This window comes from Syngnathus typhle, linkage group LG16 (genome assembly GCF_033458585.1).
Source record: "Syngnathus typhle isolate RoL2023-S1 ecotype Sweden linkage group LG16, RoL_Styp_1.0, whole genome shotgun sequence".
Lineage (NCBI taxonomy): Eukaryota > Metazoa > Chordata > Actinopteri > Syngnathiformes > Syngnathidae > Syngnathus > Syngnathus typhle.
Window position 1 is genome coordinate 11634424 of NC_083753.1, and position 15260 is coordinate 11649683.

Below are 15260 nucleotides of genomic sequence, written 5' to 3' on the forward strand. Positions count from 1 at the left end.
ATATAACTGAATAAAAATGTAATATTTGAATCTCTAGTGCATTTTTAAAATACTGTAAATGAGTTTTAAAAATTATTTTCCAGTAGTACTGAAAAATAAGTTGCGTATCAAAATTGCTTAACCATATATATACAGAAGGTTTGTCATCTTTCATCATCATTTATACATCATTTTCCCATACAGAAAAAAATGGGTCAGTGAGATCTTAAACACGCTTCAAACTGCTGGGAAAAAAAGATGTGATGAATGCACCTCGAATGGATTTACCTTCCACATTAGCACTCCTTCTGGAAGCCTTGCGTAAAAACCCAATTCAACCAGTTTCCCTCCCCCTTTTTTTCCCCTTCTAAAGCAAAATCACATGATTTGTATTTTGTCATATGACGCCAATGAGAAGTCCAGTCCCACCTCAAGTGAGTTTCGCTAGGGGAAAAAAAAAACAAGTTGTCAGTGATTTGTCAAGAACCAGATGATGCTGTAGATGAATTTTGAAGAAGAGAAGAGTTACGGACCATCGAGAGGAGGATGGACCCTTGGGCACCTTTGCCCCTGATCTCTGCCTTTTGCTTCATTGGTGAGTATTTTTGTCTATATAAGAATTATAAACATGTCCAGCATGTTTAAAAACCATACTTGTGTTCCTATTCATATGCATGGAGTCTATTTTCCATATTACTGATTTAGTTGAAGTTCTTGCTTTGTAAATTAGTAAACTAGAAACGTAATGCTTTACATTGTTAACAAAGAGGAACTTACAATGAAAAGTGAAATCCTTGTGTTATTTCGATTTGCCTCATTTCCTCCTATTATTTATAAATCTAGATTGATATTTGGAGAATTGATGCCAGTCCAATTCTGGCTCCAAATCACATGATCCTTCCTCTCTGAATAAGTGCTTTTCTTGAGGAAGATGGTTTCCACTCAAGCACATGGCTAATGTGATTACCCACACAATGTGCTCTCTTGTCTCGCTGATGCGCTTATACCTACTTTCCGGCATATATTCATCCTTAAAGTGGAAATAAGAATGTTTTAGTTATATTTACGTTTGTATTTTTATAGACAGATGAATGTGCAGCAATTTGAAAACAAATGTTGAGAGTTTCGATTTAGTGCGTCACACTACTGAGTCAACCTCCTGCACACTCCAAGTCACCCTCCAAACATATTTGTGTTGCAGGCATGGTGATGAGTCAGACCACACCCACTCCCGCTGCCACTACTCTGTTGCCAACTTCCGCTCCAGTCAGCAGCACCACCCCCAGTTGCTCTGCATTCAACATTTCCAACTGTGAGCCCTGCGCTCCCGGATCGCAGTACGACAACGGTCAGTATAACGGATCGACAATTTTTGGGAGCAGAGTTGATATTTGACTTTTTGATTTTTAGGCACCCTCCTGTGTGCATGCTGCTCTGAGCCTGGGCTGTGTCTATTTCCTGGAGCATGTCAACCATGCACTGTGGGCTTTTACCAGCCGCTGGCTGGACAACAGAAGTGCCTGCCATGTAGTCGAGGCTTCTACACAAAGTAAGATTATCGACGACTAGCGTTGGGAGCAAAAAGAACTTCACTTCACCGAGTAACAGAAACTCATTTGTGATTGAACTGGGTGATTTCGAAACTGTACTTCGTAGGAGTGGAATATCTTTTATAAACGACATGCAGCTCTTTTTAAAAATAAATTACTGGGAGTAGCACAGCACACTCTGGAAATCTTTGACCGGGTTGATCCCTCCACCCAAAATTCTAATCTTATTAATTTTTTGACAGTTTTACCGGGAGTCCACTGTGTGTACCGTGTCCCGCTGGAACCTTCAACAACAACACGGGTGCAGACGGTTGTGCAAGTTGCTCCCCAGGTGGGTTCCTAGAACAAAAATAACCATCATGACAGAAATATTAAATAGCTATACACATTTCAATCAACCGTAAATTGTTGCTAGATATGTCATATTTTGCAAGTATGTCTTCCTTGGTCCATGCATAACAGGTTCTATAATTTTAAACAATGAGCGTGACTGTGCTGTTTTCAGGTTTCTTCTCCTCACTGCACAGTTCCACATCGTGTGCACCATGTTCAAGAGGGAGTTTTTGCAAGTAAGTCCCCAGAAGCCTCTGCTATGCAAGACATTTATAACCGGTGTGAAGATTCGCTATCATCAATTTGAGCATCACATGTTGCCAGTGTGGTGTAACCTCTATGGGAATCGTGAAAAGATAGTTTGAGTTGTTGTCAACTGTATCAGTTCATCAAACCCCTGTCAAAATGTTTTGGGTTTTTTTCTCAAAAGCTCCTCCGGTTGCTCCCAATGCCAGACGTGTCCCGGTGGGTCAGAGGCATTGCAGTCTGCAGCCACAGATTGCACTCCATGTCGGCCAGGTTTGGTTGAGTCTTCTGAACTGCAAAAGTCGAGAGCTTTAATAGTTGACGTGATTTTTGAATTTTGGACAGGGATGCATAAGGCTCCTCATCAGACAATGTGTCAGATCTGCAGCAGTGGCTCCTTCCAAATCCACTGGGGCCAAGAGAACTGTGATGTCTGCCCAGAAGACCATTACTGTCCAGTTAGTACTTCTCATTCTCCCTTTGGACTCACCGCAAAATTATAGACTATGCATAGACAGACCAAAATTTTAGGACCACTTGCACACTTGAAATACAAATACATAAGGGTTGACAAGTAGACATTTTGAGATTGACTGGCAACCAGTTCAAGATGCAACCACCGCTTGACCAGACAATTAAATAAATACTTCTACTTCTGTGAAGGCAAAATTTGCATTGGATTTCAATTGTGTAAGTGTTGCTGCTGATGGCTATGATTTAAAAGGTTTACTCCAGGCTTTGTTATGTTTCCAGAGTCCAGACGTGAACCCCATCCATTGTCCGAGCGATGCCTTCTGTCCACAAGGCAGCTCAGCTCCAGGGTACTGCATGGAAACTTTCTTTCGCAAATCGGGGGACGGATGTGAACTGGCACCAGTCACCATTGCTTTACTAGTAATCGGAGGAGGTGGTAAGTGATAGTAACGAAATGGCATATTTTATTAAAGCTCAACATCCAGCATCAAGCCCTTTAGTGAATTCGAATTGTATCTTTTTTTCTTCTAGTGGCTCTACTCTTCATAATTATAATGGTTCTACGCAAAATGAGAGACACAGATGGGGAGCTGAGTGCGTCCCGTGCGCCACTATTACGCAAAGAGAGGCCTCAAGGTCGCTATTATGGAATTCCCTGTGATGCAGAGCCTGTGTATGCTGGCTGGTGAACCAAAGGAGAGCCCAAAAGTGGACATACTGTACATTGAGTGCATTCCTGAAGCATGTGTTGCCTCTTTTGTGAGGCATTCTAGTTTGATAGGTTCACTGATGTCAAACACTGTCCCTTTTGTAAGTGAGCTTATTGGATTAGGAGTGTCATGCTGCAAAAGCAGATGAATGCCAGGACTTGGTGTGAGCCTTTCCTTTCTCATGAAAAGCACTTCTTACTGGAATAATTGCTTTCCCTTGCACTCGTGTGTTTGTTTCTAGACTTGTAGGTGCAACCAGCAGTTAGATGCTCAACGACAGCATATGGATCATGATGACCATTTTTTTATGCTTCTCAGTGTAATTCTTTATTTTGTCTAAGTTTTTTTTATGTTTCTATGTTAAAAAAAATAAAAGGTTTTCATCTTAACGTTTTAAGTTTTTTTTAAAATGAGTCCTGAGAATATATACAACATTACAATACACACAAAAAAGCAGGCTCAAATGTACTGCGTTGTCACAAAGCTACCGCTAGAGGGTAGCATTCCGTTGTGTTATACAAATTTTGGTCCACACAGGCCTCTGTAGTGACGTATTTAAGAAAAAAAAACATGGCGGCCCTCTTGGTGAGGAGCTTGTCAGGTATGTTTTTATCCTTAATTTTGTGAATATTCACGGGGTGTAGTACTTACGGTATGGTACTTACGTTATGATATGTCTTTAAGTGTGAGGGAAGCAATGCTAGTCTTTTTGCACGGAAATCCTTGTGCACTCGGTTGTCAGTTCGCGTTGTCATTCTCACATTTCCATGTCCTTGTGCTTGGACAGGGTTGCTGAGGTCGCCGTTAGCTTCTTCACTATGCACTCGAACAACAAACGTGGCTCGGCTGTCCGGCTTCATCCAAAATGCTCCCCGTCTTTCTGTCCGTGCCGCCCCGGCTATACGCGCTCCACTTCCTGCTGCAGTCTGCCAACCATCTCGGTGTGGCCTCCTCCAAAGGTAAAGACAGCCAATTTACGGTATATAGTCCACCATAGAAAAATCCCTTTACAGTGAATAGGTAATGAATGAATGGACTCTGAATACTGTTTTGCAGGGTATCTGCTTTTATTCCCCCTTTGAGTCAGCAGCCCAGCAGAAATCTGACATACTACAGTGTAAAAACAGGTAAAAGGAAGTCTGTAAAGTCTGTCACACAAAGGTTCATGAGGCTCCATTGCGGACTTTGGATACGTCGCAAGGTATGATCCCATTTCTGCATTATTATTTTTTTTGCCTAACAAAGATCTAATGTTGTTTTTTTCCCGTGTCATACACAGGCTGGATACAAGAAGAAATTGTGGCGAAAGAAAGCGGCCAGGCGAAATCGACTGAGGGAGCATGTCTTTTGTAATAAAACGCAATGTAAACTGTTAGATAAAATGACAACACGATATTGGAAAAGGAGGAACTGGTTTGTGGATGACCCATACCAGAAGTATCATGACAGAGTCAATCTAAAGTTATAATTCATGTATTGTCATATTGCTTTAATATGATGTAACTAACTACAGTCATGGCACCAATTTTTGTGTTTTTTTAAAACACAATCGAAAACAATAAAGTCAGTCACTTAAAACGTTTGCTTCATGTTTAATGGCTGTCAAGTGATTTGAACCAACAATAAACTGTCATCACACATCACTGCTGCTACCTTTACATGTAGCGCACATCAATTTGAAGTCATTCTGGCCTGCCAGAAGAAAAAGATTACCCTGCAAAGTGGAAGCATTTAATAATATTGTCAGATTCACATTAATTCACATAAGAATTCCATTCAAAGCGGTGCTGGGGAATTATTTTTCTATCTGTGACTGTTTACATTTTATGTCTTCCCAGGGACATGCAACATTTATGAGCAATTATGTAATCATCAAAAACATTGTCTATTTTGAGTGTTTGTGGGTTAAGTGTTTTGGGAACATGATCTTTCTCCACCTTGCATAGGAAGAAAGTTACCTCTAATACTGACTCTAATGCTGAAACAAAACTTCCCCACAATTTTTTTGAAATCACATCCATTTAAAGGATACTCGATGTGCAGGGCGAGTGTATCTACAACATCCTCGTGAATGGCGTGGTGTGTAAACAAGACAGTTGTACCTGAGAAGCTATTGTGTCAGCATAAAAGTTGCACTGATGACAAGAAAACTACAGACAGCCGTATTCAAATGCTGCCAAGGCTCAGTCACATCATAAAGTATGAAGACAAAATGCTGAAAGGTCTGCCAGGGTCATAAATCAAGATGACCTCTTTCAGTACAGTAGTACATTTCATTTGTGAGCTTTTTTAGTCTCATGTTGCGAGCAGTAATATTGAATTATGTCCCAGGCAGCCTCTCATAAAAAAAAAACACATACAGTATATATGATGAAATTGGAAATCTGCAAAATCTCCCTCAAAAAAATTCACAGTAGAGATGGTCAAAATAGAAAATACAACCTAACTCTATAACATAAGTGATATTGTGATTTGCGTTATATGACCTAATTAATGACCAAAATAAGGGTTACTTTTGATTGTTAAAATCATTCACCCTTCTGTGAAAGTGACGGTGATGCTTGAATCAATTTCCCCACGATATTCAAATTTAATGAGATAAACCTGTGCATGATGCTTTTTTTTTAAGGTCAAGATTTATCATTGAGGGCAGTGGTTGATATTTACTTCATAGTGCAAATGAAATGAATCCATGTGAACACAATATGAAAAAATAGAGTTAGGTCCAGAAATATTGGGGGGCTCACTTTCATTTTCCCAAGACCCTGCAACAAATTGCTAAATCCAAAATGGTAAATGCCAATTTTGTGAAAACTGTCAAAGTCTTCTAACACTCCAAATGTAAACTGTCCCAATACTTATGGCCCTAACTGTACTTATGTGATACTTAATGTTTCCCATTAAGGCTTTACTAGAGGTAAATAATGTAACCACGGCGACTTGATTTTTTAAATCTTTTTAGGATTCACATCTGATTTTTTCTGCACTTTTAAAATATTTATCGACCCATGGCGACTTACATGACTGTTGACAAATGAGCTGCAGTACATTCTGTAGCACAAACTAAAAATGCACGGCGAGACACACATGCAAGTGCCCAACCAAACCTGACAGAGAAAAAAAAATAAAATACACTGTACACATACTAACCTCGAGCAGGTCTGATCAGCATGGAGCTCTCGCTTGTTGTCCTTATTTATCATAACTATCGTATCGACATGTCATCAGAGGTCACTTTGGTAAAGCGAATTCCAAAGCAGTGCCGCTTCAGTCACGTAAGGTTCTTTTTCTTTTTTGACAAAATTACGTGTTGCAGCAAGCTGGAGGCAGCTGGAGGCGTCGATGTGCATGGCCCACCCGCTCACATGGCTTCGGTGTTAGAACACACGGCGCTTCTGGATCTCGTGAGAGGCCTTGAGACCCTAAGAGGAGGCTACAGAGGGAGAAAAGCAAACATCAGCCACATGATCAAGAAAAGCATCTGATAGCTTTTATCAATAATGAAAAAGAAAAAAAAACTCTTACATGAATTTTTTAAAATTATTATTCATTTTTAAATTAAATTTTGCATTTTCTGAAATGCAACATTCCTTTGGTATAATATTAAAAGATCATCACCACTCACCTTTTTTCATAATAGATTCAGAACGAGTTCTGCAAAGTTCCTTCTCCATTTATACAAAATTTAAATGATCTAAAAAAACATGTTGATGTAAACTTCCAGCTGTACATGAATTATTTAAAAATAGATTTCTGCAAGTGTTTTTTTTTTTTTTAACAGAAAATTCATTCTGTCGAATCATTAAGACAAACATGATACATGAAACATATGTGGTGAAATACACTTGATCAATTCACATCAATACATTCTTTTGATTTGACCTTTACATGCCACGTTTCCAAATGCAGTCACACACTGAACAACAAGTCCAATTCGACCTCACTATGAGTAAAGTGTTAATACCTGCAAATGCACTAAAGCATGAAGATCATTTAGTGACACAGTGTTTTAAAACAATTATTTTAAAACAGCCACTGCGTGAGTGGAGGATCACTCAACGGGGTGGGGGGGGGGCACGTTAGAGGCAGGCGGCAGCTGAGCACTCGTAGTAACCAGGCAGACCGGGTACCTCGGGAGCTTTTCTTTTTGCGAGCTCGAGCTGAGGAGAGTTTGAAGCCCCCCGCGCACCCTTGGCTCTCTTCTCTTGCTCCTCCAGATCTGGAGGAGTGGGAGAAGGCGTGGAGGGCGGGGAGGGATCAGGTGTCAGCATGTCCTCTGGCTCTCTTTGGTTTAATCCCAACACCTCATAGTCAGTCATGTCAAAATCTAAAAAGGGTGGAGGTGAATCATGAATTCTGCCTTCAACTTTCTGACTGACTGATTCTTGTGATTGCTCAAAGTGATGGAACCAATTTTGACCATCAGGGAGAAAAAAGTTGATATTAAATTCCCTGTAAACAACAAAGATGAGGCCTGGAGACGTGACTATCAATTTGCAAAAGTGTAAATGTCTTTCCATGAGCGTGACATTGAGCTCAAGCAGTGAACCCACTGCTGACATTTATCGTAAACTAAGAATAGACTTTGAGCATATGTGAAAGTAACTTTATTGCCAGCTAATCCCATGAAAATGTCCTGTCAGCATACATAAAAACGAAAACGTTTGACCCAATTAGTCGTCCTCCGCACTGTGCAATGACAATATCTTGAAACCCTACTTTGAAACCCTAACACTGGTTTGAAACCCTATTTTAAACCCTGGTGTAAACCATTTCTTTTTACGGGATTGTTATTGAACATCTTTTGAAATGACATTCAAAAAAATCGTGATAGTCTAATTTTAGCGACACAAGAATAAAGAGAAGAAAAAATAGAACAGTAGTACCAAAGAAAATTTGTTCACATGATGTTGCATAAGGAACAAATCCCCTGAGCAGCTACTGTAGTTTGTGAGTGTTACCACAGGACTCATTTGCCCATTCCAAACAGGAAGATGTGCCAGGGGGAGGTTTAAGGGGGAGTCGGAAGGGGGGGCACTAAAGAAAGAAAAGTGAACTGAACAATACCAACGGCCTTTGGATACGTTGAGCGCCAAAAAAACCCAAAACGACATCGTCTTAGGTTTTTATGTTCTCCCTTTCTCACCTTTAGTGTAGCTCTCGGACTTGCTCCGCATCATGGTGCGTGCCCGGTGCTGAGCTGCTGCTTCCGCTCTCGTTGGTTGGGCGGAGCTGGCTGTGTCCGACTCGTACGCTGCCAGATCTTGCATGCTGAAACTCCTCAACCGGTCCGTCAGAACTCCTTGGCCCTGGGACAGGATAGAGCAGGTTGGAGATAGAAAGTTCCATTTAAAATGTGTATGCAAATTCATACAGGTTCTAACACACAAGGTTTTGTTATTTGAGTGTGATTCTTTAAAGTTCAACTCAACAGTCATCTAATTGACAGAAAAATAAATCACTTTCTGACTTAAGCACTTTTAGGTCAGAACAAAACCAAAAATGTTCAGAGTCTGCAGTACCTTTGTCGCAGCCATGACTGCGGCGGTGGCGGCCACATTCAACCCCTTTCTCCCATAATGCACCAGCGTATCATAGCTTTTGTCCTTGGCTTGGCAGATGTAGTCATCAATATCCTGGGACAAACCACAAAACAATAACACATTGTGTCTCTCCGGAGAGAGTCATCTCAGATCACAAACTCATTCCATCACAGATGCAGATATCAAAAGTGAATTAACACAAAACCACATTTTCCCAAGACGCTATTAATGAGAGGAATCAAAACCATGGATGATGTCACAGGAAGTGGCCAAACAAGTTGTGAATTTTCACCTTTTCTTTAGAGGAAAGAGTCGGGTGGACAAACTTCCTGTAGAGCACACTGGAGCCTTTAGTGTACGGCGACAATAACCACACCACAAAGGCTATCTTCAGTTCATAGTAGAAAGGAAGCCTGGTGTGAATGCGATGACACACAAGGGCATAGTCAAGAGGTTTACCGCTCACAATCATTTTCAATCGTAGTACATCAAGACTACTTACCAGCAAAGAAACATATCTGTGAATGCTTCCACAGATGTAAATAGGGCAAATATTATCCAGTACATCATCCATTTCACCTAAAACAAAGGAAAATCAATAGATTACAAAGATAGATGAATAATTTACCTCCACCCCACAAAGTTTGTCTCAATGGAGATGCAGCACCTCAACTGTTCAACATAGTCCCTTAACACCAATGTACTACTTTCCTATTAGACATGTATTTAGTGCCATCTTGTGGCATTTCCAAAACAATGAATACTGAACCGTGAATTAAAAACATCATGCACTTACGTATTCCTTTACGTCTTTGGACTTGACGGCTTTATAAGACGAGTAGGCAGGATAAAGCGTACCGAACACAAGTCTGCAAGAAAATGATATTAACATGGAAATTTACATTAGGAGAATATTAAAAGATATGAATCTACATACGTGAACAGAGCATGTATTAGTTGTGGAAAGGTAAACATTGTAGTCAATGTTAATTCCACCACAGTATTAAATGATGGAAGCTAATTGGGAACTACTTGCAATGTTATCCCTTCATGCCTCATGAAGCATGACAATGTCTCTATGTCATAATGATGTAACAATGACGTCATCGTGCTTATGATAAAGTTCCAAATGATTAGTCAGACTTGGGCAAGCTTTGTTTTTTCATAAACCCTTCCCCACCCGAATGTGCAAAGTTACCCTGCGTAAAGACACCTGCGGCCCGGCTAAAGGCGCACCGTGGCCCGGCCAACAGCTGAGGACGAGCCGATCAAGTTACTGACCCACATGCACTCAGCACAAATAGAACCCACTTGTCGGGAGATCACCATTTTGTCTACTATAGATACACATAGGCTTTAGTTTGGGTTAGGCCACTGTGAATGAAAAACCCATGTAAATTTAATTGGCTTTTTTTTGGGGGGGGGGGGGGGGCGGCTTCGCCCACCCTGCAGCATGATATGACGCGCACTCATTACAGGGTTAAATAAACTTAGTAGGAATAGATTTTCTTTCATTTGTGCGAGGTAGGGAGGGGTGTACATTTCTCTGAACATTTATTCTTTTCGTGCTCTCAATAACATGGTTGTAACCTGAGAAGGCTGACCCATCCCTTATTGTGTTTTTCCTCCTTCAGGACATCAACATGTTATTATTGAGTAACCGCCCAGTCACATTGGTGCTTCGCTTATTTGGCTTATGTATCGTAATGATAACAATAACAAAACACCGGAGAACGTCAGGCAGCGACTAAACGCTTGATAAAAATAAACAGGCCCACCTCTAGCATTCCTCTAGGTCTGGTTCATACCATCCAGTGACATTTGCATCGCATACTACCAAAAAAAGCAAGGAAAAAAGCCTTCCTGCTTCAAGATTTGAAGGAGAAATGTCGAGCGTCGCCTTCCAAAAGGCAACAAAACAAAGCAATCTCGCAATTATCGTCATGCTCATAAGCAAAATATATATTTTTTTAAATTAATGACTTACACCACAATTCTGGAGATGATCCAAGAAACCATTGCGCTGGAGAGGCGACAGAATGCGCTGTCTGCTGCTTAGGAGGAGTTTCCTCCTCCTGATGGTGATGATGACAGGCGAGTGGAAGCGCCGGGCACGAGCACAAGCACGAGCACAGACGGACGGCGACGTCGCGCAGTACTCCGTGTGGCCACAAGAGGCACTAGTGCAACGTACGACGCACGCCTTCAGGAGTGGCTCTAACTACATATTAGGAGTTGTTTAATACAGAATTTCAAAAACCTCTTAGCACGCTTCATCTTATAATAATGTACAAATGTGGATGTATAATTTTAATCTGCAAAGAAAAATCACATTTTTACCAAGCTATATTCTAAATCGGTTTAAGGCATGCCACTCAGTACGTACAAAAGACAATAATACTTTTTTACTCATTAAAGTTTGTAGTGGTGTAAAAAAACCGCTTAATTTATGTAAGAATGTAAGCAAATGTATAGAAACAGCTCATTATAATGCATTGTCAAATGAAAACGGCAACAATTTAGCTTTCACATTACAGGGTAGATGTTCTTAATAAAATGACTACTAATATGAGTCATAAGACTTCAGCTTGCATTTTGAACAAATGGTGCTTCTGCGTAGGACTTAAGCTCTGGTGAACAGTATACCTTGAGAGGTAGGTGGTGCCACTTCTCACTTGGCATTTAGAAGCCACTAATCAAGTAATGTTTTGTGTTACAGTCAAACACTTGCATTCACCGGAAATATTGTCCTGGCCATTTTAAGAGGCAAGTGAATTACTTTGAAAAGAGAGGTGTCCAAAACGCATTTGCTTTTTTGAGCAAAACACGTAATACAATGAAGACTGGAGCTGTAGAAGCCAGTCTAAAATCTATCCTTTATACTGTATGTGTGCTGCAAATTATTAATGTGGGTCAACCCTTGGGGAATTGCAATATTCCTTGGGGGATTGCAATATTACTCATTTTAGTCTCATTGTCCTTAAAAGTTTATTTCCTTATTATTTCACCCCATTTACATCGAAAGTAAATATACATAAATTGCACTTACACAATACAGATTCCCTGTACAGCCATTCCAGTGCCTTTGCACGTTGTGTTTTTTTTTTTTCTCATTTATGAAGTAAACTTTGGACAAGCAGTTTTGACGCTTAAAGAACTAGTTTTGCGTGCATTTTTATGACAGGTATAATTAGTATCGTAAAGACACTGTACAGAAGTCTTTAGAAAGACACGTACCCAACAACTCTAGTGTTTTAGATAACCAAGACTAATTAGTGATGTGACCATTTTAATGACCACCTTGTCAATGGTGAGTTGGAAACAAATAACCAACAATATCTTGAGGTCCATAACATAGGACACAAGAGGACTAAGATGAAGCACTATAGGCACAGTAGGCTTTTCATACTTACATTATTTACACTCTCAAACCTTCTAATCGTCTTTGGATAGTATACTTACCAAGGATTACCATTGATAAAAAAAAAAACAACAAAAAAAAAAAAACTTTTGACCAAATCATAAGTGACATGAATGACCCACAAATATAACCCCAGATAATACGCAAATTAAATTAGAACAAGTCGCAGAGGAGTACTACTCAGTACTGCTGTATTGTCTCAGAAAAATACCAATTTAGCTTCGAAGAGCTGCCAGTCTGGACTGCATTTGTTCCATGTCTTCCTCAGACTCATCCTCTGAGACTGCGGTGGCCCCTGAAGGCATCTCGGGCAGGGCGTCTGTGACTTTGCTGGGCGCTTTGCCGAGGGCTCCTAAACACAAAGCAAAGCATCTAATAAGAACATTTATCCTGGAATTACCAAGTGCCCAATTCTCATTTAATGCCTATAACCACTTTTTTTTTTTTTTTCATTTCCAAATACATTGATTACCATAACACTGTTTTATGTGTTAGCATTAAGATAGCAGACGTGAGATGAAATTGTATGGTTAAAATTTCAGTCTCTAAAAAAACTGGTTCTACTTTGTTCTGTGAAAAATGAGAGAATTGATTTAGTTAATAAATTAATAAATAAATCTAGTGGCCTGCGATGATTTTGTGAAGCCCACAGACATGTTACCTGCTGTGATCTCAAAGAGGATATTGTCAACTTCCTCCTCAGCTGCCTCTTCCATCTCCTCTCCATCTTCCATGCTCTCAAACGTGTCCTCCAGCATTTCCTCAATGATTCCAGCCTGGAAAAATGAAACATAAGCCCTTCTATTTTGACAGCGACTTTCGATTTACGGTGCTCCTGACATAAGCGGTTTTGAGAATATAAACCTGACAAAATAGGCAAAGAATTGATTGGAGGCAATATGGCTATAGACCTTCATCATCTCCTTTGATAGATCTCGCATGGTGGCCTGTATCTCTGGGATTTTGACGAGGTTCTGCATGGCTTTCATCACCTCTGTGCTCTTCTGCATGGAACCGGCCACACGCAGTAAAGCTAGACAAAATAATCAAATACAACCTCTTTGCAGGCATTTGTAGAAATAAAACAGAAGTGAGATGCGCAACTCACAAAGCTGATTCTTCATGCTGAGTGTCACCGAGTTGAGTTGAGCTTTCGAGGAATAGAGCTTTGAGACGGCTCGTTTGGACTGAATCATCTCCTTGGCGAGAATCACACAAACATCCCTCTGACCCTTTTTGGCAGCATCTTTGATGGATCTCTTTACTTTTTCCTCTTCCCTTTGAATATCTGGAACAAAAGATGTGAATTTATTATTTGACAAGAGCCTGGATGTACACTGTAACAGTCAGTTCAGAAGTCGTTACCTCTAATTTGTCTGTCGAGCGATCTTGATTCCTTCCTGATTTTCTGAGTCCACTCATTTATCTAGACAGGATGAGCCAAAAGTAAGTATATTCATTTTATTACACTTCCATTTGTTACAATCATACAACAATTAAAAAAGAATTGAAGTCAACAAAAAAATTGCTTCACTATAATAATGTTTTAATGTGGCCACCAGCCCCATTAGTCTGCACCCAGTATTCTGATTAATAAGGCATTTAAAAGGACATCATCGTACCAAAGGGATCCTCTTGCAAATGTCATGACCTAACCCTAACCCTAACCCTTCAGCACTGTGATGTCATTTTCAGTCGACAGCCAAGTGGCAAAATGGCCACCCCTGATATGAGTCAAAACGGGTGGATTTTGCTGCATCATTCATATTCCGCAAACACAATATTAATCAAAATGCTGTGTTTAGACTAGTGATGGCGCATAGATCATGTTATTGTGAAGATCTTTGACTTGATTTCTGCTTTAAGGATAAAAAAATGCTCAGAATGTCCTTCAACATTGGAACATTCTTTAAACCTTACCTGACCCGTTTCAATAAAATCTTCCCAAGAAGCATATACTGTTATAAACGTAGAATGCACATAAAATCATGCATTTTCACAACAATTGTCCAAGTCAAAATGTAATTGCCGTGCTTCGTTACAAATACAAAAAGCGGTTATCTTGGTGGAAGGGCTCAAAATCATGTTTGTTTACATCGAGATGATTGACAGCTGCCTAGCTTAGATGTTAGCTTGGCTAACTAGCGTGCCACCTAAACGTTTTATTTGTGATCGCAAGGTCTTCTCATTGGGACACAGACGTGATTACACATAAATTCAAACAAAAATGGGTTTACCAATCAGCTATTATGTGTTCGTAAAGGGCGGAATCGTGATTTGCTGAGAGCTAACGTTAGCAAAGTTAGCTCTATCATGTTTGACTATTATCAGAGGCTTTTCAAGGATGTCACTTCTGTTGGATGTTGCTTCATGGTCAATCCTTACCATTTCTTTCGGTGGCTTTTCCTGTGTTTTTCCGAACAGTCCCATCTTAGCCAGTATAGCTTTAATTTTGAGTTATTATCTTACTTGGTGGAAGTAGATTGCTCCCTGAAACAATATAGGACTTGCACTTCCTGTTCTTGTTCAGTTGGCCCAGTGCGAATATAAAGGAACAGTGCTTTATCCAGCAACGAGGCAAAGGGATCGTTGAATCAAAAGCTAGCAAATAAAAAGACTAAAACGACGTTGGTAATCTTGGGTTTGATTGTCTGCCTGGGTAAAGCTCAGCCCAGAAAAAAACGTGATTGAAGACGAACGTAAAGGCCAATTAGCATTTTCTTTGTAAGATATTAAATTATCAATGGTATTGGTTACATGCAGAAGTTATTTATATACATAGTATTTACAGTTACTTTATCTTATATTTTAATTAGCTTTATAATAGCAGACCACTCTTGTCAAACTGCAGCACTCCCAAAATGAACAGCACGTCATAGTTCTTTATATCAGTTTATATTGAGGGGAAAAACAGCTCCAGAAAGTAAACACTACTCCAAGTGATTTTTTTTGTTGGTTTGAACATTTTTAATCGCTAATTATCTTCGTCATCGTAGCACTATTA

General features: G+C 39.9%; 4 protein-coding genes across 4 annotated transcripts; 2 read left to right on the plus strand and 2 right to left on the minus strand.

The window, feature by feature from the left end:
• Nucleotides 1-414: 414 nt before the first annotated feature.
• si:dkey-21a6.5 (laminin subunit gamma-1) lies at nt 415-3681 on the plus strand. The gene is made up of 9 exons (XM_061301352.1): nt 415-574; nt 1181-1327; nt 1390-1528; nt 1772-1860; nt 2035-2098; nt 2293-2381; nt 2454-2566; nt 2862-3018; nt 3114-3681. Exons 1-9 carry the CDS (start codon nt 526-528, stop codon nt 3269-3271), a joined length of 1005 nt encoding a protein of 334 aa, XP_061157336.1. The 5' UTR covers nt 415-525; the 3' UTR covers nt 3272-3681.
• A 117-nt stretch (nt 3682-3798) lies between these two features.
• mrpl35 (mitochondrial ribosomal protein L35) lies at nt 3799-4870 on the plus strand. The gene is made up of 4 exons (XM_061301355.1): nt 3799-3893; nt 4080-4251; nt 4349-4493; nt 4572-4870. Exons 1-4 carry the CDS (start codon nt 3863-3865, stop codon nt 4758-4760), a joined length of 537 nt encoding a protein of 178 aa, XP_061157339.1. The 5' UTR covers nt 3799-3862; the 3' UTR covers nt 4761-4870.
• Nucleotides 4865-10982, minus strand: reep1 (receptor accessory protein 1). The gene is made up of 8 exons (XM_061301354.1): nt 10823-10982; nt 9632-9704; nt 9338-9414; nt 9128-9248; nt 8815-8928; nt 8439-8601; nt 7423-7619; nt 4865-6725 (listed from the first exon to the last, which is right to left on the minus strand). The coding sequence occupies exons 1-8, from the start codon at nt 10852-10854 to the stop codon at nt 6654-6656; spliced, it is 849 nt and encodes a 282-aa protein (XP_061157338.1). The 5' UTR covers nt 10855-10982; the 3' UTR covers nt 4865-6653.
• An 827-nt stretch (nt 10983-11809) lies between these two features.
• chmp3 (charged multivesicular body protein 3) lies at nt 11810-14937 on the minus strand. Its single transcript, XM_061301784.1, has 6 exons — nt 14642-14937; nt 13622-13682; nt 13365-13544; nt 13168-13289; nt 12918-13032; nt 11810-12608 (listed from the first exon to the last, which is right to left on the minus strand). Exons 1-6 carry the CDS (start codon nt 14684-14686, stop codon nt 12472-12474), a joined length of 660 nt encoding a protein of 219 aa, XP_061157768.1. The 5' UTR covers nt 14687-14937; the 3' UTR covers nt 11810-12471.
• Between the last annotated feature and the right edge of the window lie 323 nt (nt 14938-15260).